Here is a 17,652-nt window from a genome sequence, read left to right on the forward strand (position 1 = left end):
TCATTTTCAGAGTACGTCTTTCCAGTTTGAGCGCTAATGCGTTTTCTCTTTCTGTTTGTCAGGTGTATGTGGATCAGGTTGATCAAGATATAGTGGCAGTAACAAGGCACTCACCTAGCATCCATCAGTCTGTTGTGTCTGTGTCGAGAACTGCTTTCAGGAATCCCAAGACGTCATTTTACAGCAAGGAAGTGCCTCATATGTACATCCCTGGTAATGCTATCTAAAAATGTTACTGTGATTATATTAGATTGTTATATTAAATTATACTATTATATTAAATTGTTGTTGTATATCATATATTATAACACATTGCAAGTGTGGATGTAGTTGAGAAAAAGAATTAGAAATTTTTGGTAACATATTTTTACTACATGGAACAAAATCTGGACAGAAGTACTTTCAAATGTTAACATTTTTTGAGTTGTGAAGTAGTTTTGGTTTCATCTTATTCCCTTATTTCCTAATTTGTATAAAATGAACGTGTATTTCTTTTATTCCCTGGAAAATATATATGTATATTCATGTGTTTATGTATATGTGTATACCTGTACATTTGTGTGTGTTTGTGTATGTGTATGCACAGAAGTACACACATGTCTAAACCAAAATGGAAAATAATTTAATATTTAAGACTCTTCATAATCCATCCTCATCTACCTTCCTAGTCCTCTATCACTCCACTATTTCAGCCAAATAGATATTTTCACTGATCTCCAAGTAGTCTTATTTCCACCTATATATGAATTCTTTATGTCTTTCAAGGACTAAAGTTCCACTTCCTTCCAGAACTTCTCTAAGTAATCAGTGATCTCTATAGCAATTATAGTCTCTCTGTATCACTCCTTTAGCCATTAATTATAAAATACATCCCTGAGGTATATCTTTATCATTGCTTGATTTTTTTCTAGATGTGTGTATTTTATTTCCTCACTTATTATTATATATAATATACCATAGCGTAACATGACATGCTCCTGTGTATATAGCAGCTGTCCAAGTCTTTGATTAATTGAGTAAATGAAGAGTCCCATAAAAATCATCATATTCTATTTTGGTTGCTAGTTGCTAAATATGCGTAACTCTACTTTTTAAAAATTATCAACATGAATAGCTTTAGGGTTAAATGTTCGTTAGTTTTTTTAACTGTTCACAAATTTATATTCAGTGATCTTATTTGATTGTTGCTAATGTACATGTATAGTTTTGTGTGGCTGCAGTCAGTTTGCACAGTATTATCTCAGGTTTTGTTTTGATCACTGATCATTCTTAAAACATTTCCATTTTGTGAGTCAACAAAATTGTGATTTTCATTATCTTCAATGTTTCATATTTTATGTTAGTATTCCATTTTTAATATTCTTTAGAATGTTTAGTAGTGTTCTTTTTAAGATTTGAATATACGCTAGGAATAATTTTTTTTCTTCTGAACAATTTCCTTAGTGTATATTTCCAGAAGTAGAATTTCTAGATCAAAAAGTCCTGTATTATCAGATTAATGGCTTAAAGCTTAAATTATTTAAATAATAAAAGTTGAAGTTTAATATATTCTTTGACCCAGCAGTTCCACTCCCAGGAATATATCTGAAAAATCCTCATGCATTTCCATTAGCGACATGCACAAGAATATTTATTGTAACATGATTTATAACAGAGAAAAATTAGTGATAATGTTAATAGAATGAATGCATTTTGGTGTATTCACACAGTGGAGTACTATGTGGCATTTGAAATAAATGAGCTAAAGCTAATGTAGCAATGTGAACAAATCTAAAAAACACAGTGTTGTCCAATGAAAAACAAGTTACTGAAATGTATACATAGATATTTATATATATAACTTGAATCTACTTTAATAAAACTTGGAAAATATGGAAAATAATACAAGTTGTTCAGGGAAACATTCATATTTAGTAAAAATGCACAAGATCAATGAACACCAAACTGCAGGTAGTGATTACCTCTGAAGGGGAAGAAAGGGTACACGGGGTTCAGTTGGATTTGCCATGTTTTCTCAAGCTAAGTAGTAGGATCTGGGTGTTTTAAGTTTTTTCCTACTTTTTGTATTTCTGAAATATTCCATTTTTTAAAAATGTAAGCCTTTCAAGTGATTTACTTTCTCTCTGCTCAAAATTAAGCAGGTTGTATATTGTTCCCCAGAGCTAAGTGATTATTATTTGATAAGATCTCTTTTCAAATAAAGGTTTGTTAATTAAGTTGTGATTTTTTATTAAAAAAAAAGAATTGTGTGAAAAGTGCATCTTGGGTAGAATCATCTACTTTCAGATTGTTTTGTATTTTTTTTAATTAACTGATAGTTCATGTTCAACTTTAAATTAGATGATTTAAAATGCTTTTAGCAATTCCTAATTCCAGGTGGTTTAATATGAAATTTTGTTAAAAATTTTTTTGTATTTCTAGGCAAAATTGAAGAAGTAGTTCTTGAAGCTAGAACTATTGAGAGACATACAATACCTTATAAGAAGGATGAAAACTCAATCAATGGAATGCCAAATATCACAGTAGAAATTAGAGAACATATTCAGGTATTTGGGACTCTCGTTTTACTACTGTGTTTAACATTTTAAGGACATTAGAATTATTTGTTGAATGGTTTTCTGTAATTGTTTTTAAGCTTAATGAAAGTAAAATTGTTAAACATGCTGGAATTGTCACAAAAGGACCCAATGAATTTGTTCAAGAAATAGAGTTTGAAAACTTGACTCCAGGAAGTGTTATTATATTCAGGTATGTTAGAGTTCAAACTGTTCACTTTGCTTATATATAAAATAGTTTATATATAGCGTTAATTTTGAATAAATTACTCCTAAAAATTAACCATTTTTTAATTAATGTTTTCAGAGTTAGTCTTGATCCACATGCACAAGTTGCTGTTGGAATTCTTCGAAATCATCTGACACAATTCAGTCCTCACTTTAAATCTGGGAGCCTTGCTGTTGACAACGCAGATCCTATATTGAAAATTCCTTTTGCTTCGTAAGTATGCCTTATTTTATGGAGGTTTGCCACTTTAATAACTGATAAATTACCACAAGCCTGATGTAATCAGTTTTAAGGGTCTTCCATATTCTTGCTACTCAAAGGGTAGTCCCAGGACCAGCAGTGTCAGCATCAGCTATTGTTAACATTTTGCCCTATTACTTTATCATTTGTATGTGTGCTTGCATGCACGCTGTCTCACACTCATGCACTCTTTATATATAGTTATAGATATGTACATGCAGACGTACACACTCACACATATACATAGTTCTCTATCTATACATACACACAAATTTTTCTGGACTATTTGAGACTAAGTTGTATGCATCATACTCCTTACCACATCATTTTTTTTAATGCCAAAGTATTATTCTAATATGTCGCTATACTATAATTTATTTAATCAGTCTCCATTTTTTGGATGTCAAGATTGCTTCCAATTATTCCCCATTAGGTATGTCTTTCTACATTCATCTTTGCATAAATCCTTAGTTATTCCCTTACTAATCATTCCCTTACTAGGTCATACCATCCTTAGTTATTCCCTTACTAATCATTCCCTTACTAGGTCATACCACATAGTACCAAAGAGTGTAGGTTTTGAAGTGTAGGGCTGGTTTAACTCCAGCTTCACCACTGTTAGTATGATCTTGGACAAGTTATTGAGACTTTCTTCATTTCAGTTTCCTCATCTGGAAAGTGGGGCTTATAATAATGCCTATGTCTTAGATTTTGTAAGGATTAAATAGGATAATGCATATAAAGCGCTTAACACAATGACAGCACATAAGAAGTGCCCAATCTATGTTTGCTGTCATGAGGGCTAGGATAAATTTCCAGAAATGGAATTTCTCGGTTAGACTATATTCATATGTTTCAGGCTTTTAATACTACGAAATCTCCTCCAGAAAGATTATATTAATTAATATTTTCGGTTCTATGTAAGAGTCCATTATCCCATATCCCTACCAATACTGAGTATGTATTATTTAATATGATGTTTAAGAGCATAGAATATAATCAGATTATGCTACCTGACTAACTGGGTTTGAATCCAATTTCAGACTGTATTAGCCCTAAGTAAGACCTTGGGCAAGTTACCTAATATAATTATAGTGCCTCTCTTACAGAGTTATGAGAAATACTTATGTAAAACACATAGAACAGTGTTTGACACGTAGTAAGTGATCAATAAGTGTTAACTATTACCAATCAAGTTGGTAAATAGAAAATACTTTAAAATTACATCCCATTTTAATTTATTTTAAAAATTAAGCTAATTTTTTTGATCAGCATTTGTATTTATTCAGTGAAGTATTTTACATATTAGCTCATTTTTCTGTTGTGTTCAGTTTTGTTGTTTTATTGGCACTTTATCATTAAGGATATTAACTCTTAATTCAAACTACACTTAGTAAAGTAGTTGCAGTCTAAAAAATCTGTGACAAAGCAGTTTTGTGTTTCTACGGAAGGCTTATAAAATGCACACTCCTCCTCAGACCTATTCACGTTATTTTGGGGCAAGGCCAAGAAATCCGTTTTAATAAGCTCTCCAGGTAATTCCTATGCAAGAAGTTCACAGGCTACATGCTGAAGAATATTGCCCTCGAATGGAGTTGGTACTGAGGCTGCTAATAGATTTGACTCAGACTTGACTCACATACTGCAGAGGTAGGGTCAGCCCCAGCAGAGAGGGCGGAGGCTAGCAGAGACGGAGGGAACGAAACAGCTGACAGCGATTTTCTAAGTTGAGACAGAACTAAAAGAAAAAGAAGGAAGTACATTCAAAAGGATATGTGTTCACATAGTATTCAAGAGGAAATGTATTCAGTTATGTAAAATGAAATTACCTGAGCAGCTGGAAGTGCGAGGAAGTAGGGTTTCAGTTGTATTCAGGCGTGGTCGATTATACAGTCTGACTGCTAACTGAACAAAGGAAAGTCAAAGCCATGATAGTTAGAGACTTCCTTCTGACCATTAGCAAGAAGCATCTTTATCAAAGACGATTCTGGCCCCTTGAATAACCAAGCTGAAGGGCAATGCAACTTTAGGAGAGGAGAGAAGGGAAAAGGAGAGAAATACAAAAGCAGAGTACTACGTAATTTCTAAAGTGGTTAACTGTGACTTTTGATTATCCCTTTACTGGTCCTTTGATAAGTATTTTGAGTTTAAGATAATTAGCAGAAAAAGTTCTTGATGTCCCACAAAGGAGAATATAAAGGAGGAAGAAAACTAAGTCTGAACTAGAAAGATTGAAAACACAAATTTATAAGATAAAGAATATAGCACCAAAAGATTTTTCCAGCATACTTCTAATTAACAAAATTTGGCACTTGATTGTTTCCTTGGCTTGAAAGAAATGTTACTTCTAATTGAATTTTTAACATGTTTTATCCTTAAATTATTATTTATAATATATATTGTTTCTGATGTATGTTATAATGCTGAGTTCCTAAAATGTACATTACTGAGACATTTTATGATTATCCTTCAGATTTTCTTTTTTATTTTTATGGAGTGCAAGTGAAATTTCAATATATTTAACCAGTTCTCTTTATTTTCTAATTCTTAGTATTGCCTCTAAATTAACTTTGGCTGAGCTAAATCAGGTCCTTTATCGATGTGAATCAGAAGAACAAGAAGATGGTGGAGGGTGTTATAACATACCAAACTGGTCGTCTCTTAAATATGCAGGTCTTCAAGGTAAGCAAGTATAAGGGATAGTTAAGCTTTTGCGGGGCAGGGGTTGCATGGGGTTAGATGATGTCTTCCTTACAGAAATAAGATTACTACTCAGAGTTCGACTTCTGGGATTCAAATTATGGCTCTGCCACTTACTCGTTGATTGATCTCTGGCAAGTAACTGAACCTCTCTGTGTCCCAATTTCTACCTCTATAAAATGTGAATACTATTGCCTAATTCATAGGCTTTTCTGAGGATTAAATGAGATAATTTATTTGGGCCCCAAATAAGACTTGGTGTAAATATAGTACTTTCATCTAAATGGAAATATTTTTTGCTGCATATTTGTTTAATCCTACAAGGAGAACTTATAGTAAAATATTATGTAGTTAGAGTAGTTGTAAGATGGGATACAGGAACTAAATATTTAACTATCAATTTAATCCATCTTGTTTGTAATATTTTCTTAGATTTTTATTCAGGAAATTTGGTTTATCATCTGTATTCCTGGTCCATGTAGTTTCCCACTTAGCATGCCTCCTTTTCAACTCCCTGTTATTTCTTTGTCCATCTAACTCATCTTTAAGGGCCAATTCAATTCTTACATCTTCCACAAAGACTTCCTTAACTATTGGTTTTCACAGCAATTTCTTTGTACTCTGGACATGCACTCTATTTATCTACTATACCTCTTACTTGACCCTTAAAATATGTTGCCTTATTTTAGTAATTAGTGTAATGTATTTTGTGAATCTTTGTTATTGTGGTAAGAGTTAGGCTTTAGAATCAGACTCCCCAGGTTATACTGACTAGCTGTATAACTTTGGAGTAGTTAAACTCTCCATTGCCCAGTTTCCTCATCTGTAAATGGAGATAGTAATAGTACCTAGCACAAGAACTTACTGTTAGATTTAAATGAGTTAAGACACCTAAAGCATTTACACAACGCTTAATTCGTAGTAATTACTTGGTAACTGTTAGCTTTAAAACTCCGTTAAGTAGATTGTACCTCAAGAAAGAATGTTTGCCCTTTTTGAGGTTCTTATTTCTTAGCTTTTATACCTTCCAAGCACATAAGAAGCTATTAGTAACTTTTTTTGTGACATTTTGTACTAGTGACATTTTATTTTTTTCTAAAACATTCTCCTTTTCAACATAAAGTGTTTTTGCTGTAATAAAGAAATATTTATGCTACTAGTCTTAAGCAGATCTCTACTCCATTTTCACTGTGAGCCATTGAACTTCTGCTTGACTGAGAAGACCACACTTCTGTGAACTTCTTTTCTGGCCTTTGTCTTTCTTAAAATTGAGTCTAATTCTTTACTAATTGTCTTTACTTTCTCATAAAATGATTTTACTCATCCTGTCTAAATATAATTACCCTTCCCTGATTTATTTTTTACTGTATACTAATCTCTTTTCTCTCTAACAGTTTAATATTTCCGGCAGGCTATTAACAGCACCCTAAGATTAAATCGAACTTAACCACTTCATTGGCCTTTCTCTCCCCTAAACAAAATTCCCCTTCCTACTTCCCTGTGTCTTACAATACTACATATTCAGTCATGTTGGAATCCAGGAATCCATTTTTGGATCTGCTCCTTTCATTCTCAATATTCCATCAGAAATTATGATGTAGATTTTTTTGTCTGTACTTTGGCATACCATATCCTTTCTATTTCCACAGTTATCACTCTATTCTAGGACTAAGTCTTGTCTACAAAGCCAACTAACTAGGGGGCCGGCCTTATGGCCAAGTGGTTAAGTTCATGCGCTACACTTCGGCAGCCCAGGGATTCACTGGTTTGGATCCTGGGCATGGACATGGTACCACTCATCAGGCCACGCTGAGGTGGCGTCCCACATGCCACAACTAGAAGGACCCACAACTAAAATATACATCTATGTACTGGGGGGATTTGGAGAGAAAAAGCAGAAAAAAAAAAACAACTAACTAGTTTTCCAACCTCTTGTTACCTCTTCCACAAATCATTCTATCCCACTGAGTCATCATCAGATCTGTTTTCTTAAAACACAGCTCCATCGTGTCATTCCAGTTTTCAACAAGTGGATCTGATTATTTACTTTGCAATATTTACCTTTCCTGAAAGTGCTAGAGCATCTGTAGAACGTTATTTTATGTGGCGTTATACTGTCTTGTTTTCTAATTTTTTTATGTTTTAAGCTTTGTTTCCCAAAGAAGATTTGTAAGCCCCTTGAGGAAGAGAACTATATCTTAAATTTATGTATTTATTTTTTAATTTCTCGACATGCTATATATATAACAAAATTAATTAAATTCTAACTAACTAAATACAGTCATGCGCCACATAATGATGTTTCAGTCAACAATGGACCACATGTATGATAGTGGTCCTGTAAGATTAGTACCGTACAGCCTAGATGTGTAGTAGGCTATCATCAGGTTTGTGTAAGTGCACTCGATGTTTGCATATTGATGAAATCGCCTAATGCCACATTTCTCAGAACATATCCCCGTCATTAAGCTAAGTGAAGACAGTGAAGCCAATATAATTTTTTTAAGATGGAAATTATTACTTTATTGAGTAATGAAAGAAGTACTATTGTTCTGTCATTGAAATAACAGAATCTGCTATATATGCATAGGAATCTAATGCTTCTATTTGAGTATTACTTGAGAATATTCCTGCATACCTCACTTTGATACTTTAATTCCAAGTACCTCCTGTTATATTTCAAAGATTCTTTCCAAAGCTGGCTTTATTCTTAACACCATAGATGCTCTTGCTCTCTCTGAAAATGGTTCTATGATTTTCTTAAATCTTGCCTAAACATTAATGAATCTACAACTTTTCAATATGAAAAGACACAAACTTATCAATTTTCTTCCCCCAGATGCCTTAGGCAGGGAAACCATGCAGTTGCCTTTAGATATTATAACATTAAAATCGAAAAGAACAAGACCAGTCTCAGAAGATAGGAACCTTGGAATTAAGCCCCTGTGACAGTAGCCCCCTTCAGTGTGCCTGTGTAGCTTGGTTCAAGCCAGTGTTTCCACTGTTATCTCCAGCCCTGGAAAGTGGACTACGCAGCCCTTGTGTCTACCTCAATATGTGTTCACTCCAAATCATGAGAGACTAGCAGCAGCCCAGGCTATGGGAATGTATTACCTCTGCCAATAATATAGCATGATATTTCTCTGAATTTTCAGGATTAATGTCCATATTGGCAGAAATAAGACCAAGGAATGACTTGGGGCATCCCTTTTGTGACAATTTGAGATCTGGAGATTGGATGATTGACTATGTCAGTAACCGGCTTATTTCACGATCAGGAACTATTGCTGAAGTGAGTAAAGCTATATTCTAGTCCAAAAAAACAAGGGCACAGTAAGAACTATATTACTATGCTATATAAAATATTTATATTGTTTTCTAACCTGAAACATTGTCCTGCATTCTTTATCATCCTTCATTTCTAATAAATGGAAACACAGTTGATAGATTACTAGATAGTAGGGTTGCATGTTTGGATTTACCTCTTAAAATACACCTTGCCTGTAAACAAACCAAATTAACTTTTTAAATTATTTTTTACAACAGGTTGGTAAATGGTTGCAGGCTATGTTCCTCTACCTGAAGCAGATCCCCCGTTATCTTATTCCATGTTACTTTGATGCTATATTAATTGGTGCATACACCACTCTCCTGGATATAGCATGGAAGCAGATGTCAAGGTATGCCCAACAAAGCTTGAGTAAATAGGCATGTCTTTGTAGAAACCATATCAGAGTCAGTTTATGCATACTCTTAAAAGCATTTTATTGAGGAACTGTCAAAGACTCATAGAACTGAAAATTTGTGTAAGTGGATAGTAAATTTATTAGCATCCTTTAATCTGGAGCATACAAAAATAAACTCAGGTATTAAAATCTGTTCTATAAAGCTATAGAAATATGTTTATGGGAAAATTTAGTTGTTTTATGTTGTTTCTATTTGTTCATTGACTTAAGTAATGGGTACAATTTTTAGAATATACATACACAGTTCTTTTTCTAATTGTGCATTAATTAAAAGAAAAAATATTCTGCTATTATTATGAATGAAATTTGCCTTTAATGATGAATTTCCCTGAAATGAAAACACAGATCATGATGTGCTAGTGAAGAGTCACCAAATCGATTTGAGGATAATTTCAGAAAGAACTAACCTTCAGTCCTACCATTTGTTTCACAACAGGACTTAGACTTAAAGCTAGCTAGAATATTGGGTGAAATGAAAGCAGTTCTGAAATCTAACCAAACTGAAAATTTCTTTCACGTGATATTACCATTGTTACACATTTGTGTAGAAAGATTATTTGAAGGAAAGGAACCAAGTAAAATAATACTGCTAAAAACTTTTGAATCAATGGGTATAAAATTTCAGTTATGCAACATGAATAAGTTTTACATATATGCTGTACAGCATTGTGCCTATAAATAAAATAACAATATTGTATTATACACTTAAAAATCTAAGAGGGTAGATCTCAAGTGTTCTTACCACAATAACATTTTTTAAAAATAAATAAAAATTTTTGCATTTGTACAAATAATATTTTAAGCTCCATCCCTTTGTTCCAGCTTTGTTCAGAATGGTTCTACCTTTGTGAAACACCTTTCTCTGGGTTCAGTCCAAATGTGTGGAGTAGGAAAATTCCCTTCTCTGCCACTTCTTTCACCTTCCCTTACGGATCTACCATATAGAGTAAATGAGATCACAAAAGAAAAGGAGCAGTGTTGTGGGTCTCTAGCTGCAGGTAAGAAATTACATACAAGGTTAAGATGTGTAAATCAATATTATTCCAAGGGGAAAAGTTATGGGGAAACAATTACTTAAAAAAAAATCTCATGATGTTATTCAAGATTTTATGTTACTGCTTAGTAAAATTTCATAGATATTCACTTGTAAAAAGAGTAACCATGCTTACTATTTAATTATGACTGTGCAACAGGCATTTATGTGCATTTTTTATTGTGGCTGGTTAATTTTTTTCTTCAGCATGTTTTTATTTTTTTCCCGCTATTGACAGTTTGTATTTTCTTACCAGATTTGTTTTACTACCCTTTTTCAATTATGTTATACTTCTTTCCCAATTTTTAAAACTTAACCCAACCTTGTTATTGCCAAGAGATTATGTATAGGTCCTCTACAAGTTACAAAAAGGAAACAAACGTTAAGTGATTTTTTATTGTCTAATTGCAGTCAAATGTTTTCAGCTATATTTGTTGGCATCCTTTCCTGGAAGTAGTAATAAAGCCTGAAACAAGTAACATCTAAGTAAGCAAAATAGGCAAAGGACAGCCTTTTGTTAACTCTTTAATATATTTCAAGCTATTTCTAGAAAGTACTTAACATTTGAGGCCACTGAAGTACAGAACTTTCCAAACTAAACTGAAAAATACCAAATTGTAAGATGAAAGTAATAGTATTGTAAATATGATTTCCTCTTTTTACCCTTAAATTTGCCTCTGCTTAGATCAAGAAAAATGACTTGGTGAGACCCAACAACTAAAAAAGAAATTAACTTTTTATTTAGAGTGATCATGTGAACCCTCTGAATGTCTTAATTATGTAATTGTGTTTTAGATTTTCACTCAAATTTTTTTATTTGATTTAATTTGATTTGATCTATTTGATTTCCTTCTGGTCCTTATCTTTCCCCTGTGAATTCATGCAGATGCTTATAAAACTGAACTGGGCCATCATGGCAAAAAAAATTTGATATGCAGAATTTGGTTTTAAAGCCTACTGTTTAAAAGCCTTGTACATAAGATAGTGATCTTAACATGTTTGATCATGCACTGCTGTTGTTAAGCACTCCCAAAATAAATATACTGATATCATAAATGATATGCTTATGTAAGTTATGATCCCTGATATATATCAGGTACACGATAAAACAAAAATAGAAACTAAAAAGGTAAGTTGATAAATATAAATAGAAGTTCTGATACTTACATCTAGCATCCCAAGGGATTGTTTTATATACTCCATACTAACAAAATATACTCAGACTTGTAGATATGTTTTTCGGGTTCATTTTAAAATGAATAATACCAAGGCCAAGTATACCTTCCTTTGGTGACAGTAGTGAAAAAGAATTATAATTGTAGACTTTTATAATAATGATAAAGTAGGAATCACTCAGAAGATATGTAATCTATAAGTCATATAGTCTTAGAGGTCAAAAAGTTATACAAACATTTCCACATATGAGTGCTAGAGATTTTATGGTTTTGACCATTTAACAAAGACATACTACCTGTGTTTTAAGACATACCAACTTAAACTCACCTTTGAATCTATCTATACTTATATTTCATACAGGGTGTTAAATGAATTAAAGTACCAGGAAGTCTGTGTGGCACAGAGTGCTATATATATGTTAGCTCTTGTCATCATCATCGTCATCATCAAAATTATCATCATCAACCATATATAAGCCATATATATCAACCATGTATAAATAATACACAAACCATTTATGGAAATTTTGTACCATTATTTTGGAGGCAATATAAAGAGAAATGTCTAATGTTACCTTTAGTTCTGATCTTTCTTAACAGAAGAAAATAATTTCTGATCTCCAGGAAGGTGAAGACCCAGTAAGCAGAAACTTCAATTGTGAAGTACACTTAGAAATTACCAAACTTTTCTTTTATCTTAGTCAAATTCTTTCACCTCTAGATTTACCTTTTATAATTAGTCTCTTATTTTATTCATTCAGTAAATTTTTATAATGTACCAGTTACAATTTTCAATGATAGATATACTTTGGTAAACAAGGAAGATGAGGTTTCTGTTATCGTGGATCTGATTTTCTACTGGAAAGGACAATCATTCATTCAACAAACCAGGAAACAAACAAACAAGATAGTGTCAGATAGTGTTAAGTGCTTGGAAGTTAGTTATGAATGAATGCTGTGTACATTTTATTTGTGTCCTCAAGTTTCCCTTCCTGAAATATTTGTTATATTTATGCTTTAGCATAGTTCTTTTTTTGAGTGAAATGCCATTTGCCTTTGTTTTACTTTCCTACTACTTTTTTGTTTTTATTACAAATACAGATAACAATTGTATTTCTTTACACATTTGACAAGAAACGAAACTCAATCTAAAAGTAAAATTTTAGATTTTATCCATCAGCCGTCCTATTTTATCTCATGCATAAAGGCTACAAGTACCTAGAATGTTCAAGTTATTTGGCAGCTGAAATCCTTGTTTTCATCTGTAAAAACTGTTTCTGGATAACAAAGTGTAACACTTTTAAGTTGTTTTGAATTAATGGGAAATTTAGTAATAAAGTTTAACTCGAGTAATAGATTAATATTTAATTGCATATTAAGGTAATAATTTCATTTAGATTAATTTGTTGCCTATAAATTGCAGGTAGGATCTTTTCAAATATATCATTAACATTATATTAAGTGTTTATGTGTTAACTATTTGATCTCTGATTTTAATCTTTAGTTTTATTGTCTGTGTTAAAAGATTCACACATTCGAGTCGATTCAGATAGACACCCCTCTCCAGCCCTGGTTCTTTTTTTTTTTTTTTTTAAGATTTTATTCTTTCCTTTTTCTCCCCAAGTCCCCCGGTACATAGTTGTATATATTCCTCATTGTGGGTCCTTCTAGTTGTGGCATGTGGGACACTGCCTCAGCGTGGTTTGATGAGCAGTGCCATGTCCGCGCCCAGGATTCGAACCAACGAAACACTGGGCCGCCTGCAGCGGAGCGCGCGAACTTAACCACTCGGCCACGGGGCCAGCCCCTCCAGCCCTGGTTCTTAATCTCTCTTGAGTCACAGATTCGTGGAAGGATCTGATAAGAATCTGGAATTTCATTGCACAAAAGTAGTCATGAGTATAGACGAGCATTTTGCCGATAATTTTAGAGGATTTGCAGACTCCCTCTAGCTCAGGCCTGTGGTCCCCCAGGTTTAGACCAACTGATCCATAGTAATAGTGTCCAAAGGCTGGCGTATGTTATTAAGATTAACACATTACTTTGTTGTGCTTCCTGTTAGGCTTACCTCATTTTTCTGCTGGCATTTTCCGCTGCTGGGGAAGGGATACCTTCATTGCGCTCAGAGGTCTGCTGCTGGTTACGGGACGCTATTTGGAGGCCAGGTAGGAGATCTCTAAAACATTGCAGTGCAAGTTTATGCCTGCGTGTTCTTCACGTGCTCTTCAAAGTTTCCTTCAAATCCATCTATTCTCAACATTTGGGAGGCATGTTTTCCTTAAGTGTTTTTTTATTTTATTTTTTGCATGTTCATTTAATAGGATCATAGAATTTCAAAGGAGTGAAAATCTTTGCAGTTACTAAATTCTAGTCTCTCATGTTACAGGTCAGGATATCTTCAGCATTTGCTCATTTATGTCAGTAAAAGTAAAAGCTGTGTAACTGTGTTACTAACATCACTCACTAAAGAGTAAAATTTCTATGCCTGAATTAAGTAACATATGAGAACTCAGATAAACTTTTAGGTAAAATTTGAAAGTCTATCATTTTTGTCCGTTTATAATGAAAACATTGCTGGCTCTCTGACTGAGTACTGTAGGAAGAATTATAATAACAGGTTTTCCTCTATTTGTTGTCAGGCCATGTAACCTCCAGTTTTATGTTTTCTAGACTTAAAATGGTGTTTTCTTTTTTTTTTTTTGAAAGATTGGCACCTGAGCTAACATATGTTGCCAATCTTCTTCTTTTTTTCTTTTTCTTCTTCTCCCCAAAATCCCTCAGTACATGGTTGTATATTCTAGTTGTGAGTGCCTCTGATTGTACTATGTGGGACCCCACCTCAGCATGGCCTGATGAGCAGTGTCATGTCTGCTTCCCGGATCCGAACCAGCGAAACCCTGAGCCACCGAAGCGGAGTGTGCGAACTTAAACACTCGGCCACAGAGCTGGCCCCCTAAATGGTGTTTTCTTATGTCACAATAATATGAATGAATTTATCAGAGGTAGAACAGAAAAGCTCCACAGCAGTGCCACTCAAAGTGTGTTCCACAAATCAGCAGTGTCACCATCATCTGAGAGCTTGTTAGAAATGCGAATTCTTGGTCCCTAGGCTGGACCTCCTGAATCCAAAGCTGGGGGTGGAGAGGGCAGAGTTGGCAGGTGGAAATCTGTGTTTTCGCAGGGGCTCCAGGAGATTTTCAGCAGCCTAAGGCTAAAGTTTGACAGCACTGCTCTATGAGTTTTTTTTAGCAAAAACAGCATGTATATGATACCTCGTTTTGATGTCATCAGAAAAATAACTGAAGTTGGCCTTTTCAAATGACAAAAGTTTTATTTTTGGTCCTTTTAAAATTGAAAATTTTTAAGTGGGCATCTGAAATGCATTATATTTTTCCTTGCTAACCTCATAAGACCTTTTCTTATTGACTTAAGATACCATTTTGGGGCTGTAGAAATTTGGGAGGCTGTTTGCTTCTTCCCCAAATGCCCCAGAATGACTGTGACTAAGAAGCAGGAAATGGAACATCAGCATTCAGCGTAGTGTAGTGGTTAAGAACGTGGGTTTGAGCCAGACTGCCAGGTTCTAATCCTGGTTCCAAACTACCCACTGACAAGTTATCTATCCTCTTTGCACTTTCTGTAAAATGCTTATAGTACTTATCTGACAGGGTTTTCGTGAAGATTAAATGAGCTAATGTAGTTCAATTGTCCAGAACAGTGTCTGCTACATGCTAAGCATTACATAAATATTAGTTTTTTAATCATTATTATTATTTTCATTGTTATCTGGGCTCCCACTTATCACTTCTATGTAGTGCCAAAAATTTCTGCTTCTTAATTTTACATGACTGTCTAGTTCAAGGGTCAGCAAACTATGGCCTGTCACCTGTTTTGTATGACCTGCGAGCAAAGAATGGTTTCTAACTTTTTAAACAGTCGTTAAAACAGAAGAAGGGGGCCGGCCCAGTGGCATAGTGGTTAAGTTCGCATACTCCACTTTGGCGGCCTGGATTTTGCAGGTTTGGATCCCAAGCATGGAACTAAACACTGCTTGTCAAGCCATGCTGTGGCAGCATCCCACATACGAAATAGAGGATGGTTGGCACAGATGTTAGCTCAGGGACAATCTTCCTCAAGCAAAAAGAGGAAGATTGACAATGAATGTTAGCTCAAGGGCCAATCTTCCTTACAAAAAAAAAAAAAAAAACAGACGAAGAAGAACACATGACTGAGACCATATATATGGCCAACAAAGCCTAAAATATTTACTGTCTGACCCTTTACAGAAAAGTTTGCCACTCCTGATCTAGATGATTCTCAGAAGATAATGTATCTGTTAGGGCTGTGCGAGCTGCTGTAAATTATAAACTCTTAAATTTCAATCACTTTTCACAAATGAAATTTATTTCTTGCTTCTAATCTAATATAGGTGTTCAGGAGGCAGCTTTCCACGTAGTAATTCAGGGATACAGGCTCCTTCAATCTTGAGAATTTACCATCTTCCAGGGCCTCTGAGTCCTCTCCTGTCAGCTGGCAGAGAGGGAAAGAGTCTGGGGAAAATACACCTGTTCCGTGCAGTTAACCTACGTCAGTTCCATCACGTTCTTTTGCCTTAGAATGCAGTCATCTGGCCCTGACCGCTGTACGGAGGTTGGGACATGTAGGAAAGCCCTCTTGGTGGACACATTGCTCTCTCTACCACAGACACTTCTATTTCCTCCCTCTGTAGAGGCGTTCGTGCACAGAGGTCTTCTTATTCAACTTCCAAGTATATGACATTCTTCTGGATGGTTATGATTGGAAGTGCCACTGTCCACTTAACACTTTTGTACTGCAGAAGATAGAAAGTTTCCTATTGCACGATTATTTAAGAGATGGGCATTAAACTGAGATACAGAATCAATCAAATTTCTAAGTGGTTTAGCCAAAAAGCACTGAGGCCTAGACATTTTAAATGACTTTTCCAAAGTCATATAGATGGCAACACTAGGATTTAAACCTCAGTCTTATTTCTTAGTTTCACGCTCTCTAGAATGCCGTGCCATCTTAAAAAGTTGTCATTTGGTATATGAAAGTAGAATAACAATTTAAAAGATAAAGTATCCTCTACCACTTTTTGATGAATCATGTTTTTCAAGGTAAGCTTTTACCCGTTTATTTTTTTCTATATTTGCTTTGCTCTTGGTATCTACTATTTAAAATAATGAAGTTCACATTCTTAGTTATTTAGATTTTGAAATAGCAAGGATTTCAGAAGTAGAATCTAAAACTGTGAGGGACCTTAAAAATTAGCCAGTCCAATCCCTAACTCCACAGATGAAAAAACTATCCCAGAGAGGGTAAGTTATACAGATTGTTAGAGAAAAAGCCGGGGCTGGGATCAGGGTTTCTGACTTTTAATTCAGTGTTTGTTCTATCATATTATGACTACTTTGTACATGAAAATACAAAGAAATAAGGGCAGGAGTGAAAATGCATCCAAAGTAATAGTCATAAAAAGTGACTTCAGTTGGTTTGAGTGATTGTTTTCATGTCAAATGATCCACCTAATTCTGTTGTTTTAGGAATATTATTTTAGCATTTGCTGGCACCCTGAGACACGGTCTCATTCCTAATCTCCTGGGTGAAGGAACTCACGCCAGATACAATTGCCGAGATGCTGTGTGGTGGTGGCTACAGTGTATTCAGGATTACTGTAAAATTGTTCCAAATGGCCTGGACATCCTCAGGTGCCCGGTTTCCAGAATGTATCCTACAGATGATTCTGTTCCTTTGTCTGCTGGCACAGTGGTAAAAATCATTTTTTAAAATAATTTTTTTTCCTGACAAATGCCTTAGCTTCTAATATGAAACTACGTGTAATTTAGAATCCGAATCTTAAGAATTCTTCAAATATTGGTACATACTTAGCCCTTGCCATACCATGAGAGACTGCAGACATAAGCCTTGCTCCTTGCTTAAAGAGCTTGCAACA

The 17,652-nt window shown here is 34.4% G+C and overlaps 1 protein-coding gene across 7 annotated transcripts in view; it reads left to right on the forward strand.

The window, feature by feature from the left end:
• The window catches only part of AGL (amylo-alpha-1,6-glucosidase and 4-alpha-glucanotransferase), an 89,970-nt gene that overhangs the window by 51,524 nt on the left and 20,794 nt on the right, over positions 1-17,652 (forward strand). For all 7 annotated transcript variants that reach the window (XM_070486903.1, XM_070486905.1, XM_070486902.1 and 4 more), the window contains 10 exons: positions 63-213; positions 2,422-2,546; positions 2,636-2,748; positions 2,863-2,997; positions 5,576-5,706; positions 8,880-9,016; positions 9,271-9,404; positions 10,293-10,468; positions 13,741-13,843; positions 17,243-17,468. In XM_070486903.1, the coding sequence (XP_070343004.1) occupies positions 63-213; positions 2,422-2,546; positions 2,636-2,748; positions 2,863-2,997; positions 5,576-5,706; positions 8,880-9,016; positions 9,271-9,404; positions 10,293-10,468; positions 13,741-13,843; positions 17,243-17,468 (1,431 nt within the window). The remainder of the gene's footprint in view (positions 1-62; positions 214-2,421; positions 2,547-2,635; positions 2,749-2,862; positions 2,998-5,575; positions 5,707-8,879; positions 9,017-9,270; positions 9,405-10,292; positions 10,469-13,740; positions 13,844-17,242; positions 17,469-17,652) is intronic.

The sequence above is a fragment of the Equus asinus genome, chromosome 16, assembly GCF_041296235.1.
Source record: "Equus asinus isolate D_3611 breed Donkey chromosome 16, EquAss-T2T_v2, whole genome shotgun sequence".
NCBI lineage: Eukaryota > Metazoa > Chordata > Mammalia > Perissodactyla > Equidae > Equus > Equus asinus.